General features: G+C 54.4%; 1 protein-coding gene across 1 annotated transcript; it reads left to right on the forward strand.

Moving 5' to 3' along the window:
* Positions 1-275: 275 nt before the first annotated feature.
* PRADC1 (protease associated domain containing 1) lies at positions 276-12,303 on the forward strand. The gene is made up of 5 exons (XM_045019212.1): positions 276-428; positions 3,654-3,754; positions 7,159-7,268; positions 9,643-9,810; positions 10,572-12,303. The coding sequence occupies exons 1-5, from the start codon at positions 362-364 to the stop codon at positions 10,690-10,692; spliced, it is 567 nt and encodes a 188-aa protein (XP_044875147.1). The 5' UTR covers positions 276-361; the 3' UTR covers positions 10,693-12,303.
* Positions 12,304-16,474: the final 4,171 nt, after the last annotated feature.

Here is a 16,474-nt window from a genome sequence, read left to right on the forward strand (position 1 = left end):
CAATGAGAAGCTCACTTTTATCTTCAGGAAGTGGAGTGGGTGGAAAAGGACAAATTTGCTTCCAGTTATTTTGCTGACAGATCTTGCTGAAAAATCTCCTGCTAATTTCAGTGGGGGCTGAATTTGGTGGGCCTGGGATTAAATAATTTTTTTTTTGCTTCCTCTCTATTAGGAACCTATTGGTAATTTAAACCCTCTTGTAGCCGGCAGTGGATTGATTGAAACCTTCACCAATGAGATCAGCAGCTGCTTGTTCTCACCAATGAGTGGAAGCTAGAGGCCGAGCTCTGCTCTCTTGCCAGTTTGACACTTCTGTAGTTAGAGGTGCGTTTGGGAGCTGTGGGGAGGCTGGTGAACAGACATGCTATTCAGCACTGGCAGATGGCTGCGTTTGGCGCTCTGTCTCTGTGCCTGGCCTTCTGTGGATGGTGAGTACTGGCCACTCGGGCTGGAGAGTGCCCCAGAGCTTGCACTGGGTAGGCGCCTTTTCCAGTAAGCTTGCACGGCCGGACTGTGCTGACTTGACAAGAAAGCGTTTAAAATGCATGTTGAGGTGCCTGTTCGAAGCCTTGTGCTGATGCGGCAGCTGGCCTTGTGCTCAGATGCTCTGTTGGCCTTAAATAAAGACATGGGGAGGGGGTGGAAAAAAAATCATCTTGAATGTTTCACTTTGGGGTGAATTTGTGATTATTATTTATTCTTTGTATTCTCGTCGCTCTGCTTTATTTGCTGTCGTGGAGACCTGCCAAACCTGTCAGGGTTTTTAGTCTATTTATAAATTCCCATTTTCACTTCTATATTCTGCAAAGCAGTGGCAATCCGGCTCAGGAGGATCTCACTGCACATGACCCAGTGTTTCTGAGTGCCTTGTCCTTCCCCCACACCCCAGGTCTTGGCTTGTCCTGGCTTTGAAAGCAGTGAGCGAGCCAAAGAAAAATATAATGCAACATCCTCTTGCCCTGGGATGTGATCCCTCCAGGTCACAGCTGAGGTGGGAGAATCTTGCACTGCCGCTGCCCTTCTTTGGGGGCTAGAGGGAAGAGTTTTGTCCGTTAGAACACGGTTAATCAGCCCTAAAACTCATGCAAAGAGATTTGGAAAGGAAGATGAAGGGAGTGCAGGATTGAGGGGCAGCCAGCAGGTAAATAAGGGGACACTACAGAAGCTAAAAGATTGAGAAAGCAAAGGAGAAGATCCCAGAGGGGAGATTGCTCGGCTGGATTCTAGAAATGACCTTTGTTCAGTTTGGAGGCGCTTTCCAAAGGGCTGGCAGCCTGTTATTATGTCACATTCTGGAGGAGTCTTGGGATGGGTCCAAGCTGGTTGCACAAATTCATTTTCTGGCCGCGGCTGGGAGATTTGCTAAGTGTTGCTTGGTTCACGTTAGGTTAGCGGAAGTGCTGCTGCAGGATGTCAGAATGCGCTCAACAGTACACAGGGTTAGGGCTCCATTTGGAGAGCTGCTGACCACTGACCACTCCTGTTCATGTAAACAAGAGCTGTGGGTTTCAGCACCTCTCAGGATTAGGCCCTTACTTGTCATTCAACCTTGTGCCCTCCCATCCTGTCCTCTGAATACTGTAGTAATTATTAACTCCCACTGACAAGGCACTTTGCATCCATGGATCTCGCAGAGCTTTAAGCCTCATGGTACCCTTGAGAGGCAGGTTAATAAGGATCATTTCCCAGATTGTACAGATGGGGAAACTGAGGCACAGAACAATGAAGCGACTTGCCCAAGGACTTGCAGCCAGTTAGTGGCAGAGCCAGGAATAGAACCCACATCCCCAGACTCCCCTGCTCCGGCCACTAGACACCTCCCCCCTAACTGACACTGTAACCATCGAGAGGCGTCTGTGGGTGAGAGGGAAGGGGTTTTTCCATAGTACTACCATCAATGCTTCCATGTGGATCGCTCTTCTGGGCTGCTAGAGCAGTTTGACCCTTTGGAGCTTCTGTCAATGTCTTTTTTTCATTCACTTCAGCCTCTCACAAAGAGATCACGGCCAAGCCCAGGTGTGGTGGTCTCCTTTTAATTAGGGAGTGAATTGGATTGCTAGAGCATATTGTATGCTTCACCTGCACCTCCCAGCTCCCTTGTGCCATGGTCGTTATGCCCATTTACTAATGGAGGGGAAACTGAGGCAGCGAAAGGGTAAGGGCAATGCATTGGAAAAGTGACGGGTGATTTTTGGGCACCCAGCTTGACACACCTCGGGTCCTGATGTCCAGAGGTGGTAGACACCAGCAGCTCCATTGACTTCCTCTGGAGCTGTGGGTGCTTAAGCAGCTTGGGAAATCAGGCCCAAGGTGCCTCAAACTGCAAAAATTGGGGGTACCCAGAGATCAGTGGGCATTGGTGAAAATGCTGGTCTAAGTGACCCTCCCAGGGTCACACAGGGTGTTGGTGCAACAGAACCCAGGTTTCCCGCTCCCCACGCTCCTGCTGTAACTGCTAGTCAGAGCTCCCTTCACAAGATGTAAATGAGCCATCTTGAATCTTCAAAGCCTCTTGCAGGAAGTGCTGATTTACACTCCAGGTGAAGGGGCCATCTCAGTGGGAGACCATCACCCCTGCCCTGGCTCAGTGTGGGCAGAGAGAAAGAGGACACACCTGTAAGAGGCTCCCAGGAGATCTGGCATAACTCTGACAGCTTCTGTGCCGTAGCAAATTCAGCATTCAGCTTTCCACCCACTGCTTGTCAATGGATCCCTAATTGCCTCCGTGGGAAAGAAGTGGCTCCAGAATCAGTCGCGGAGGCAGGACATTTGGAGCTCTTAATTAAAGCACTTCTACGGCAGTGTCTTGGGATTCAGCTAGCAATTATTGTGCATCTGCTGTGCCCGGAACGCAGCTGTGTTAAGCCTGCTGGAGCTTTGCGAACCATTTCTTCAGGTGGTATGTGCTGGGTACTGGAAAAGGGACCTCACTGCGCCAGGAGTGGGAGTGCTTTGTCCTGGCTGGCCAGGTAGCCATTCCCCCATCCCCTCACTAGGGTTACTGTTACAAAGCCTGTTTCTTTGGAGGTGACGTAATACACATGGGACATTCGCTTGCGTAGAATCGGCACCGAGCATTGTTCCGGAGAGTGGCATCAGTAGATCTTTTCAGAATCCTGAATGCAATCATCGCTTCCGTGGGGCAGCCTTCGCTGGGGTATGGCATTGAGTTGGCTTAAGAAAATGATGGAGAAAGGGGTTGGAAAAAAGAGCCCATGACGTATTTTCACAAGCACCGGGGTGTACGTGCAGGTGTCCCGGCCAAATTACACCAGGAGTCATTTCAATTCTGCCTCCTTAAAACATCCCTTGTGATTTCAGTGGAATCCCATATTCTTGGTTTCCTGCTCTAAACAGTTATGCAGCATTGCTGTGCGCTGTTGAACAGCTCCTCCCTCACACACCAGAACTAGCTGCATCAGAGTGGCAGGTGAATTGTGACCTAGTATATCCAGACACCTGGACTCCAGTTGGGATGAAAGATGCTGTGTAAATGAAATATTATAACCCGTTGCTTCTCCCACCCCCATTGAGAAGAGCTGTTTTCACAGCAGCGTGATTGTGAATTTAGTTTTAAATCTCTCCAAAGGAATTTCCCAAGAGCTTTTCCATTTTCCCCACTTGTCTATTTTTTTGTCTTTTTAAATACGCAGGTTTACGTGTCCATGAATATTTATATTTCCAAGTGCTGAGTCCTGGGGATATCCGCTACATCTTCACTGCTACTCCGGCCAAAGATTTCGGAGGTGTCTTTGTAAGTATGAGGCTCAGATATGTATTAGACCTTTCATTTCTAGATTTTCACAACAGCAGCTAATGGATTTGAAACCTTCATGTGGTCGTTTCTTACATTTGTTGCCCTTTAGAAACAGTGGGCCGGATTCTGAGCTCAGTTACTGAAGCCGGTGGTGTTGCTCTGATTTACACGGCTGTAAGAGAGCTCCGAGTCTGGCCCAATGTGTGTAGATGGAATTTGGGAATTTACGGAGGAATTCCGATGCAGCTATTCCAGAATCTCTGATCCACTTACCTTCTCTTGGGAACTCTGCCGTTCCTGCTCAATCTGGGACATGCAAAACAAACAAGTTCCTCTGTTAACATGGTCCAAAAAGCAGATCCAAGTGTTAAGAAAAATGCTGGAACTACTTAAGAAGTTATTTCTGCGAGATAGATTGGGGGAGGCGGGGTGCTGCTCTCCTTGTCTGCCTAATCTTGTGTGAGATGCCGGGCCCATAACTGATTGGATAAGTGCCAGAATTATAAATCGTTAGTATACTAACTGCAGAGACACCTGTGCAAGCAACTTGCATTTCTGAAATCACTCATAGATGCAGATGACCTGTTACAAATCTCCAACAAGCAGTTAATAGTGCTACCTATGCACTGTACTAGTTAGTGGTATCACATTTTAGCCTCAAAGCGCCTTGCAAACATTAACTGTATAACCATCCCAACACCCCTGCAAGGTAGGTAGATATTTTTAATTCCCATTTTACAGACTGGGGAAACTGAGGCAGACTAAAGTGATTTGCCCAAGACCACACAGCAGGACAGTGTTAGAGGCAGGATTAAATTTCAAGAGTTCGTGGCTCCTAGGCCAATGCTCAGTCCATGAGATCACAAGTTTCTAGCTCCGAGTCCTGTGTTTAGACCAGAGGTGGGCAAAGTACGGCCTGTGGGCCACATCCAGCCTGCAGGACCATCCTGCCTCGCCCCCGAGCTCCCGGCCAGGGAGGCTAGCCCCCGGCCCCTCCCCTGCTGTTCCCCTTCCCCCGCAGCCTCAGCTCACTGTACCACCGGGCAGCTCAGCACCAGCGCACCCCCCGCCTCAGGGGAGCAGGCGGGAGGTGCAGGCGGCAGGAGCGCTGCGAGCACAGGCCGGAGGACTCGGAGGAGCACCGGGCGGCCATGCCGCCGGCCGGAGAGAAGCGGTGCTTTAAAGGGGAAACCGCTGCTTCTCTTCGGCTGCGCGGCTGCCCCTGCCCCTGCTCCTCCTGAGTCCTCCGCCCATGTTTGCAGGGCCACGTTCCGAAAGGGGCTGGGGACCCAGGGGAGCAGTTAGGGGCAGGGAGTCCCAGGAGGGGGCGGTCAGGGACAGGGAGGGGGGGTTGGATAGGGGGTGGGAGTCCCCGGGGGCCTGTCGGGGCGGGGATGCAGATAGGAGTCGAGGAGGGGGGAGTCAGGGAACTGGGAGCAGGGCGGTTGGATAGGGGCTGGGGTTCCAGGGGGGCGGTTAGGGGCAGGGAGTCCCAGGAGGGGGCGGTCAGGGGACAGGGAGGGGGGGTTGGATGGGGGTGGCAGTCCCCAGGGGTCTGTCGGGGCGGGGATGCGGATAGGAGTCGAGGCGGGGGGAGTCAGGGAACTGGGAGTAGGGCGGTTGGATAGGGGGTGGGGTCCCAGGGGGGCGGTTAGGGGAAGGGAGTCCTGGGAGGAAGGGGTCAGGGGACAAGGAGCAGGCAGGGCTGGATGGGCCAGGGGTTCTGAGGGGGGCAGTCAGGGGGCAGGAAGTGGGAGGGGGCGGATGGGGGCGGGGGCCAGGCTGTTTCAGGAAGCACAGTCTTCCCTACCCGGCCCTCCATGCCATTTCACAACCCCGATGTGGCCCTTGGGCCAAAAAGTTTGCCCACCCCTGGTTTAGACCCTACCTCTGAGCTTCTAGGCCCAGATCTTGAAAGCTATTTAGGCTCCTAACTTCCACTGAAATCAATGAGCATTAGGAGCCTACTTACTTGTGAAGATCTGGACCCTAGATTCTCTTTATACTAGAACAAAGGGATACTGCCGTACGTTGCCATTTCTCCACCATCAGCAGGGCGTCCTGCTTAGCATGGTAAAGTCTTATCATAGAATATCAGGGTTGGAAGGGACCTCAGGAGATCATCTAGTCCAACCCCCTGCTCAAAGCAGGACCAATCCCCAGACAGATTTTTGCCCCAGATCCCTAAATGGCCCCCTCAGGGATTGAACTCACAACCCTGGGGCCTCATTCACCATTGCCCTGCACCTGGTGTGGCGCCAAGTGGGTGAGAGACGCCACCTTGCTCATCTTGTCGCCCCTTTGCACGGGAGGAAAGGACCACGCGAGGTGCGAGGCACGGGGCCATGGAGAATCACGTCCCAGAGGGAGGGAGCTGGCAGAGTGACCCAAGCAGCCTATGTGGGGCCGGCTCCGATGGACTGACCAGCCGGCAGCGCCTGTCCACTCTGCAAACTGTGATTCAGTGACCTGCACAAACGGGACCTTGGCCCTGTAATAAAAAAGAAGGGGGCGAGGGGGGATGAGTTCAGTAAGAAACACATGAGCAGACCTGCCCGAAGCTGAGGCAGTTCTCTACCACGCCCAGCATCTGGGACAGCCCTCACAGGCCAGGGAGATCAAAGGCAGGGAGCTACGTTGTCTGGCTATGGACACGTACACAGTGAACACCAGTTCACGGGGAGACACTCCCGTCCAATCCTGGGTCCCTAAGAACAACTGCCTTAGTCGGGACCTCCCTGTAATTCCCTGCCAGGTCTCCCGCAGGACGGATGGCACTGTGAGCCTCCCACGCTGGAGCCAGGAGAGGGAGGGCCATCCAGGGCATAGAGCCCCCCACGCTGGAGCCAGGAGAGGGAGGGCCATCTAGGTCTTAGAGCCCAGAACTGCGAGTCCGGAGACCGAAGTACTGTTCCCTGCTCTGCCACAGACTCACTGTGTGTCTCTGGGCACATCAAGGACCTGCTCTGTGCCTCAGTTTCTCCATCTGTACAATGGGGGTAATAAGCATTGCCTACCTGCCGTGGCTGTTGTGGGGGTTGAGGAATCGTTGGCAGAAAGATGCTGTAGCAAGGAAGAGGAAACACTAGCCACTACATTGTTCTCACACTCCTCTGATAGCTCCATCAGGTTTTAATATTAGACCCTTAGGTGCTATAGACGGCAGAGTATGTAGCAGTCTAGCAAGAACAAGGCCAGATCTGACTGTCTCTATAGTTTTCTTCGGGTTTAGTTAGAGGCAGGACAGTGAGAAGTGATCTATGAAGCTGGCCTTACCCAGAACAAATAAAGCCTGTCGCTGCAGGCCCCAGAATAGACCTACGTTAGCAAACCCAGCCGCCCAGCCCTAGTGCTGCCCCCTGCCTTTACTCCCACTCTGCTGCTTTTCTTTCCTCTCCGAGAACACGAGATACGAGCAGATACACCTGGTCCCGGCAGACCCTCCGGAGGCATGCGGGGAGCTAAACAATGGAGTCTTCATCCAAGATCAGATCGCCCTGGTGGAGCGTGGGTAGGTTGGATGACGTATCGGTTTTACCGATTGTGGGGGGTGGAGGGGCTATTTCTAGTGTGATTCTAGAACAGCATGTGCAGGGAGTGGGCGGGTTGGCTTTTTTCCATCGGGCAGTACGAAATCTGGCACGTCACAGAGCACCTGCCTGGGGAACGGTCCCGTGGAGATTTCGGCTCATGTTCATTTTTGTCACTGTCCCCTGACAGTAGAGGCTCCTCTGCTTGGAGAATATTACTGAGGTCGCTATACTGCTGGTTATGCCAGTAAAACTCCTTGGGTGGACACACTTCTCCCGGGCTGGGGAGTCCACCTGGGGAGTTATATGTACGCTGGTCATTTTCTCCTTGTAGACAACACCTGAAACGTGATTAGTCTCCAGGCCCCTGTTACTTTCTAGTCTGACAAAACTGACTCCATTATCAGCTTCCCCTCTGCCGTATGTCTCTCCGGAGAGGTCCCGCACGGAAGGCAGCTGCTGCTGTTTAATAGAAAGGAAACAGGCCAGGCATGTACCCCTTCCCCAGGGAATCCTCTGCCAGCTCGAAGGTTCACCTTGGGCAGTGTTTGGGGCATCACCCCTTCTCCTGAGACATTTAGGGGGCTGTGGCATGAGCCTCCCAGCCCCACAGACGAGGGGGCCTGCCAAGAATGAAACATCCCAGCTCAGTCGGGGCTGGAGACGTCTGGCATGGGACTGCTGTCACTTACTCAGTAGCAGCAGCTGCTGAGGGGACTAATGTGGCTTCAGGAATTGTTAATGCCCTCCTGGGTTTCCTGCAGGAAACTGAGCAGGGACCAACGCTGCCCCTCAACTCCACTCCTCCCGGGCCCTGCTGTCAAGCTCCTGCCTCCTCGCGGTGGGCCTGGTGCCGCTAGGCATCGTGCCAGGGGGAATTCAGCCCCTCAACGGCCCCTCTGCTCACGCAGGCTCTTAGCCCCGGCATTCTGAGAACAGCCGTGTGGGCTAGCAGCCAGGAGCCTGGACAGGCCTTACTCACTGGGACCATTTTCCTAAAGCATCCACCTTTCCCCTGGCCACTGGGAGGCTGAAGTCTTCTGGCTAATAACCACAGAACAGGTCCAGCATGGGCACCGCCACGGGCAGCCAGCTCCACCCTGCCCCACCACCGCCCCAGTTCTGAGTTGGGGGGATGCATTCCCAGGCGGAGAAGGGAAGGGCCGGGCCTGGCCGCTGAGACTCTGGGGGTCTGTCTACACTGCAGTCAGGCGGCTAGTGGCAGCTGCTGCGGCGTCACTGCTGTTTCTCGCTGGTTAGCTCACTCAAAGCCAGCTTGGTACACCCACGCGTGCTGCAGTCACACCTCCCATTGTGGGTAGGTGGACTGTGTCAGGCCGCTGATTGTGCTGGATCAGCATTTCTTTGCGACAAGAGCACCTGCTCCGTGGGAGCGAGACCACCTGCTCCCTGCCCGCCGGTCAGCCAGCAGCTATCTCCCAGGCACTGTTAGCAAAGGGGTCTGCGGAAGCCAGCAGCTTTGCGTGCTGTGCCCAGGGCTGCGCCAGTGGAGGATTGCCGGGCAAGTGTTAGTGGTAGGACAACGTCCCAGACAGGCCAGCGATCACAGCTGGTGCTGGGTGACGGGGGGCCGTACACGCCAGCACAGTCGCTCACTTGCTCTTGGGGTGGAGTGTTACCCTACAAGCACTGGAGAGTGTCGCTGAGGTGCCCTGAAGACTGAGAAAGTCAAAGAAGAGATTTAGGGGAGATGATTTCATAGATCCCAAGCCCAGAAGGGACTGCAGTCTGTCCCTCTGTCTAACACAGGCCAGAGACCTGCCCCACAAGAATTCCTAGGGCAGAGCTTTTAGACAAACAGCCGAGTTTGATTTAAAACCGTCCAGTGATGGAGAATCCACCACAACCCTTGGTAAGTTGTTCCAACGGTTAATTACTAAGTTTGCTGAGACGGTAATGTTAATGAGGCCCGGTCCGAGCACAGGCCTGAGAGCCACGTGCTGCAAAATCCTAACCCCAGCTCTGACACAGATTCCCTCTGCATCCTTGGGCAAATCACAGCACCCCTCTGCCTCAGTTTCCTCGCCTGCTCCCTCACCGATGTCTCCAGGGTGTCGGGAGAATGTTGGTGAAGCACAGATAGAGAGGTCCCTATTATTATTATGAACAATAAAAATCCTTTGGTTAAAATGGGTCATTCGCTTCCTATTCCCCCGCTCAAACGTAAGTGTGGACCTTTTCACCCTTTGCTCTCGCGGGCAGCGATTGTATGAAGTGCACGAACCACATCAGCTGGGAAGGGGTGATGTCTTTGAAGGGGGAGACGTAGGCACCGTGCTGTGCAGACAGCCGGCCGAGTGGGTCTCTGAGATGCAGCATTATTTTCTGCCGCAGGGGTTGTTCCTTCTTGTCGAAGACGCGGGTCGTCCAGGAGCACGGCGGGAGGGCGGTGATTATCGCCGATAACGCGTACGACAACGACAGCTTCTACGTCGAAATGATCCAGGACAGCACGAGGCTGACGGCGGACATTCCTGCTCTCTTCCTCCTGGGCAGGGATGGGTAGGTGCCTTTCCCCAACGTGCGCACCCCCCCATATCTTCACAGATTGTGCCCATTGTACCCAGGCAGCCCCATTAAAGTCAGTGTGGTTGTGTGGATGAAATGAAGATAGCACTGGCACCTTTGTTTCCACCACCTCAGATGTTCTCCAGATCTTTAATGTCCATGCCCCCGCCCATGGGCTCTGGCCATGGAGACTGAAGTGCTCCATTTATCTACAGCATTGTGATGGAGAATAAATGATAAAGCTAGTGCTTAAATCAGAGAACATAAACTGCAGGGCATAGCCTCTCTCTCTCCAGGGCTGGCCCAGTGCTGATGAGCCACCGTGGTGCTCCACTCAGCCATCCCTGTTCATCCAGCAAGCAAGAGGCATCTGCAATCACATGTGGCTGCCTCGCTTGATTCTTAAACATGGAAATTGTTTAGGCAGCTTAAGTGCAGCGCTCAGTCTCCTGGCAGGTTGCCAGGGCAGCTGTCAGAAAATTCAGGCCTCCCCTGATGAAGGCCGGATTCTGCAAGGTGCTGAGTGTCCCATGGGAAGGGTGAAGTGACTTCACTTAGCTCCCACTGACCTCAGAGGGAAGTGCCTCCCCGAATCAGGCCCTGTAAGTGAGACCCTTAGTGGAGTCAGTGGAATTTGTTCTGTGGGGTTGAGTTGGTCTTGACGTTGCACTCTTCGTTGGCTCCAGCGCACGCCTACGGACCGAGCTGCTCTTTCCCGACTCACTGCATCAATATGCGGGTCTCTGTCTCTCTAGGTACATGATCCGACGCTCCTTGGAACAGCATGGACTCCCCTGGGCCATCATCTCCATCCCCGTCAACGTTACCAGCATCCCAGCCTATGAAATGATGCAGCCTCCATGGACCTTCTGGTAGTGGGGAGAGAAAGGGAAGGTCTTGGAGCCTTCTGGATGGATTTGTTGAAGGGATTGGCCTTGAAGAACAGCCCCCGCCTGCCCCCAAACTCCACAATCCAAACTCACTGGGTGATTCCCACTGGAATTATTGTGCTGCAGCTGGTAGCCAGCTAAACTCAGACATCACCGCATCATTCACTGTCACCGCCAGATGACTTCCTTAGTAACTATTTCCGGGCGGGCAGGCAGATATCCCAGAGCCCGAGAGGCCAGAGCGCGCTAGAGGAGCTGTAAGATAGCAGGGGCATTGCAAACAATGGCAGGGGCGCGCTGCCAATCTCAAATGAAGTGGTACCGTGTGGATAAAGCGTAACGAGGGGAAAGAGTAATGCACGGGGGGGGATCATCCTGTGCTAGCAGGACCCGCCAGGTCGGCCAGAGGTTTATGTTTTTCGGCCGAGTGGCGCCAGAAGCCTAAACTCAGGCAAGATGAGGGTGCCTGGAGGAGAGAGGAAGTGTCTCTGTGTGGGTTTGTTTTGGAGATGGGGTTCAGAAGAGAGAAATCCCTCCTGTTGAAATCCATGGAAGTCAGGCACCTAAAAATCTCTCTGAGGATGTGGGCTCGGACTCCTCACGTCTAAGGAACGAGGCTGCCGGAGCCTGAGGCTGTTCTGGAGCCAGCCCATAACCACAAGCGAATACAGGAATATAAAGGGCCCAATCGACTGCCATGGGCCAGATTCACCTCTAGCGTAAGCCAGCACAACCCCACTGGCTTCACCAGGATACTCCCACTTCCACCTAGGCCCAGTGGCCAGGCCAGGCAAGGCACTAAGAGACGGACACAGTGTGGGTGCAAACCTGGGACGTCTGAAATACTGACGGGGGGGGGGGAGCATTTTCCAACCCGCTCTCTGCACCGCACAGACGTGGGGAACAGGCTGACCTCTTGAGAGCCCCTGGCCCGGCTAGGCAGCCCCTTTCTAGTGATCATCTCTTTCCCCATCTGCTTGCACAATGCTGCTTCACGTGGCTCTTCCTGGATCGCCTGTAGGCCAGGCCTCACTCAAACATTTTACCATAACCCGGCACAAGAGCATCAAGCCACTCCCCCATCTGTGTGTTGTGCTGGTGATTGGGCCACTGTCCTCAGGTGTCTTCTAATTGGCTGAAGAAGCCACCAGCAGATAAGCAGGGTGGCTGAGGCTCAGCACATTTATCCTAAAAAGCAGGGTCCACTCCTATGCAGGTCTTTTAAGTGACTGGAACCTTCTTCCCCGGTAGTTTCGACGGGTCAGTAGATTTCCAGCTTCCCCAGCAGATCTGTTGCTCTGCACGTTGGGTGAGTTTTGGCTCAGCCTTCGCAAGAAGATACAGTGGGGTGGCACACGGCGGCCAGGGCAGCAGCGGAAGAGGTCGGACTGTCGCCACCTGCCACTGTATCGTCCTCTCCAGATCCAAGGCTGTTCCCCGAGCCCTGAGCTGTCTCCCGCTCCTCTGGAGCACCTGGCTCGATCTGGTCTGCTCCGCCTGTTGCATTATTTAAATTTTGGGTTGGGTATTTTAAGGGCTTTTTAACGGAATTCTAAAAATAAAGTTGCAAAAGTTCTAAAAGGTCCATTTGTTTGAGTGTTTTGCGGGTGACTCTGCCTTTTGAAATGGTAGAGCCCAGCTCAGCCGGGTACAAAAACGCTTGGGTCCTTGGTGCACTCTGGGCAGTATCAGGATGGTTTTTAAACATCTGTTTTGCTTTCTGCGTTCGGGGTTACACAATAATACTCCGCAAGCCCATTCTTTAACCCGTGGACTCAACATGCGTGTGTACATACACACATCTGATCCTGAGGCCTGTATTCTGGCTCGTAGCCCTACTGAAGTCAGTGTGACTCCTTGCAGGAGTGAGGGGTCCTTGTGGGAGGAAGGACTGAAGGGCCAGGTCTTAACAGTAATTGTGATGCTGGACCTACCCGAGAACAAACCCTCTTCCCTTCGTGTGTTGTCTACATGCTGCGATGAACTTTCTGCTGCCGTTTCCTCCTTTGAAGCCTGCTCCTGAATTTCCATGCTTTGCTCAGTGAAAGAAAGGCCAATTTCACTAAGTCTGGAAAGCCAAGCCGGGAGGCACACGAGCCTGACGCGTTCCCTGGAGACTGCAAGGTGACGGGAGCCTCTAATACCTTATACTGTTCAAAGGCCTGATCCTGCCCCCTTCACTTCAGTCAGGTCCCAAGTCCATTGAGCGAGAGGCTTCGGATCTGGCCCTGGGACCAGGATTCCCAGTGGAGGCAGGAGCACAGCGGTTCAACGCGAGGTGGTTGAAGCTGGCCCTGGATCTGGAATGCTTCGCGGGGGGAAGGGTTCAGAGCAGGGTGGGGCTGGCTTGGCCCGTTACAGGGCAGGAGGGTTGCAAAGTTCCCAGCTGGGTTCAGATCTTGACCCCTTTTACACCTCTAATGCTCAGGTGGTTCTGAGCCAGGTTCTGCTTCTAACCCTTGGGAAGCTTTAACACGCGGCTGCTCTGGGTTAAGGCTTGGCCAGGTTCTAGGGGGCTTGGGGCCGTACGCTAGAGGGCGCAGGGTCTGATGGGGGGCAGTGCTGGGTGTGGGACCAATCTAGACCAGTGTGGCTTTGCCCCGGCCTGGACCCCCCCACACCCTCTCCCCCTATACACCCACCTTCCCCCAGTAGGTCTGCCTCAGCCGCGAGGCCAGCAAGGGGGCAGGGGCCAGAGAGGAATGAGCAGAGAGCTCTGTGCGTGGAGGCTACGTTTGGAGTAGTGCAGGGGGGATGTGGGCTGCTGGAGATGAGAAGGAAGGAGTTATAATTAGCAATGCGGAGGATGGTGGAGGCTGTTGGGAACGGAGGAGGGAGATGGGGCAGCCCTGCCCCCCCGATTTGGAACCCAGTGTACATGTGACGCTCCCACGGAGCGGAGCCTTGCTATCGTCTCCTGAATGCTGCAGGCAGGATTCATAAGTGGCCCTGTGATTTGAAGGGTCTCTGCCGTTGCAGCGGAAGGGGCCCAGGGCACTGGCATGTTCCAGGGTTGATGCACTGGGAAAGTTCCCCATCAGACGGCAGGTTCCACTGACCCAGGATACGCTCGGACCCGATCCTGCAAAGTGCTGCTCGCCCTGCACACCTGTTAGCTGAAGGTGGCTGAGTGGCACTAGGGCTGGAGTGTGTGGACTGCAGCCCTACTCCCTGCTAGCTGGTTCCTTCCATTCTGCTGGGCAGGCCGAAGGCTAAGTCTGGATCTCACTAAGTCATGCCCCCTCCAGCTCCCAGGACCTGTCTCGCGCCACAGGTGCCAGCTGGCGTTTGCCTTCACGCTGTCGGGGCTCTAGTTGCAGGATAATGGTCTCTATTCATTTGTAACACGAACCTCTTCTTTAATCTCTCTAATAAAGACTGAAGCTCTCAGCCGTCTGATTTCTTGGCCTCCCATTAGTGGGTGTATCGAGATTTATAACTGGGCAAAATTACATCAATTGAGGCCCGGTTGTTTGGAGCTCTGACGCAAGGCTCCGTGCTTGGGTTGTTCCAGATTTGCTCGACAGGGCTGGGGAAGGAATGGCTGCTGCTGAGCTGTATTTCTGACGGGGAGTGCTGCATGTGTAGGGTTAGTGCCTGTTTCTGGGGCGGCTTTGCTCCAAGTCCAGAGGACCACATGGTCAGGAGAACCACCATCCACCCTGCCCTGCTCGGCCCAGCGCTGGGGCTTTAGGTGCCTGCAGAGAAGTTGAAGACGCCATGGGTAGGTCTAAGTTTACTGACTCTTCGCTGTTAGCACATTGATTTGCTTTCGCACACCCTTCACCACAAGAGTCACAGAGTTGTGTGAAACTCTCCACCCACAGGGTGTAACGTCAGGGCTGGATTGCCAGGAACAAAGGCCAGGCAGGACTGGGTCACAGCGGCAGTAGTGTGTCCTTCACCCAGCACTCAGCCCCACCCCTCTCCTGGACGGGCTGACTCTGGGATAAGATGAGGACATGGCTGTTCCACAGCGGCGGATGAGAACCGTGATGATCAGCTGGCCGCTTGGAACTGGAATAAGGTAATTAATTGCTTTCACAAACCAACCATCAGATGGCAACTTCCAGTCACTACTAGCCTGGGCTTGCTTTAAACTAGACCATCCCTGACAGGTGTGTCTCTAACCTGTTCTTTCCTAAATCGCCCTTGCCGCAGATAAAGCTGATTACTTCCTGTCCTGCCATCACTTGGGCCCTACCAAATTCACAGCAGTGAAAAACGCATCCCAGACTGTGAAATCTGGCTACTGTAGGGGAGTCGCAGTATTGCCACCCTTACTTCTGTGCTGCCTTTAGACCGGGGTGGCTGCCGGCCGGGCGCCCAGCTCTGAAGGCAGCGCGGGGAGCGGCGGCTGCCGGCCGGGCGCCCGGCTCTGAAGGCAGCGCGGAGAGCGGCGGCTGCCGGCCGGGCGCCCGACTCTCAAGGCAGCGTGGGGAGCGGTGGCTGCCGGCCGGGCGCCCGGCTCTCAAGGCAGCACTGCCAGCAGCAGCAGTACAGACCTCAGGATGGCAATGCCATGACCCGCCCCCTCCCCAATAGCCTTGTAACCCTCCCCTTTTGGATCAGGACCCCCACAGCTACAACACTGACATTTCAGCTTTAAAAATCTGAAACCATTAAATGTAAGTTTTTAAATCTTGTGACCATATTGGACCATGAATTTGGTAGGGTCCAAACCATCACCAAACATGGAGAACACGTGATCACCATCCATGTTTAATTCAAAGAAACAGGCCCAGTCCCAGTTCTTACCAGTGTCATTTTATTGAGGCCACCGAAGGGCATGACGCCACCGGGCTGGCAGTGGGAGGGGTGACAAGGACCAGTTGCAGCGCTGTATTGGCTGATATCGTTGGAGTGGGAGGATGTGCCCATCTCGGCTTCGCAAGTTCCCCTGGATCTTACCCTCACAAGGACAGACCGAAACAGACAAAAGAAACAGTTCCACAAAGTTCAAGTGCTGGGGGAAGCTTGCAGAATCCAAACCAGCCGTGGTTACAGTGATTTGATTTATTTTCATTCAGGCGGATACCAGCTCTCTATCATGCATTATGTACAGACAGACACGCCACAGCAACTGATTGAAGAGCTCTACTGACTTCAGTCTCACAACACTTGCATCAGTGTGAACGCATTGATTATTGAAGGTAGGGTGTGCAATAGCCCCTCTCTATGGGCTAGGATTGCCAACTCTCCCGGTTTCGCCGGGAGTCTCCGAGAATCGGGCTCTATCTCCCAGAGGCTAGTGAAGCCAGATTTTAGGCTGCTAAAAGTCCGGCAGCACAGCAGGGCTAAGGCAGGCTCCTAGCCCCGTGCCACTCCCAGAAGTGGCCGGCAGTCCCAGCGGTCCTGGAGGGGGGAGGGACAGGAAGTCGCTGTGTGCTGCCCCCACCCCCAGCACCGACTCCACAGCTCCCATTGGTCAGAAACTATGGCCAATGGGAGCTGCGGGGGTGGTGCCTGCAGGGGCAATGCGCAGAGCCCCCTGCCCCCCCCCAAGGGCTGCAGGGATGTGCTGGCCGTTTCCAGGAGCAGCGCAGGGCCAGGGCAAGCAAGAAGCCTGCCTTAGCTCCGCTGTGCCACCAACTGGAAGCCACCCAAGGTAAGCACTGCCTGGCCAGAGCCTGCACCCCTCACTCCCTCCTGCACCCCAACTCCCTGCCCCAGCCCTGACCCCCCTCCTGCACCCAAACTCCCTTCCAGAGCCTGCACCCCTCACCCATTCCCACAGCCCAACCTTCTGCCCCAGCCCGGACTCCCCT

Source organism: Mauremys mutica, chromosome 5 (genome assembly GCF_020497125.1).
Source record: "Mauremys mutica isolate MM-2020 ecotype Southern chromosome 5, ASM2049712v1, whole genome shotgun sequence".
Lineage (NCBI taxonomy): Eukaryota > Metazoa > Chordata > Testudines > Geoemydidae > Mauremys > Mauremys mutica.

Coding starts and splice junctions, on each gene's coding strand:
- PRADC1 (XM_045019212.1), top strand. CDS start 362: ATGCTATTCAGCACTGGCAGATGGCTGCGTTTGGCGCTCTGTCTCTGT. Junction 3,755..7,158: donor AAGATTTCGGAGGTGTCTTT/GTAAGTATGAGG, acceptor TTCCTCTCCGAG/AACACGAGATACGAGCAGAT. Junction 9,811..10,571: donor TTCCTCCTGGGCAGGGATGG/GTAGGTGCCTTT, acceptor CTGTCTCTCTAG/GTACATGATCCGACGCTCCT.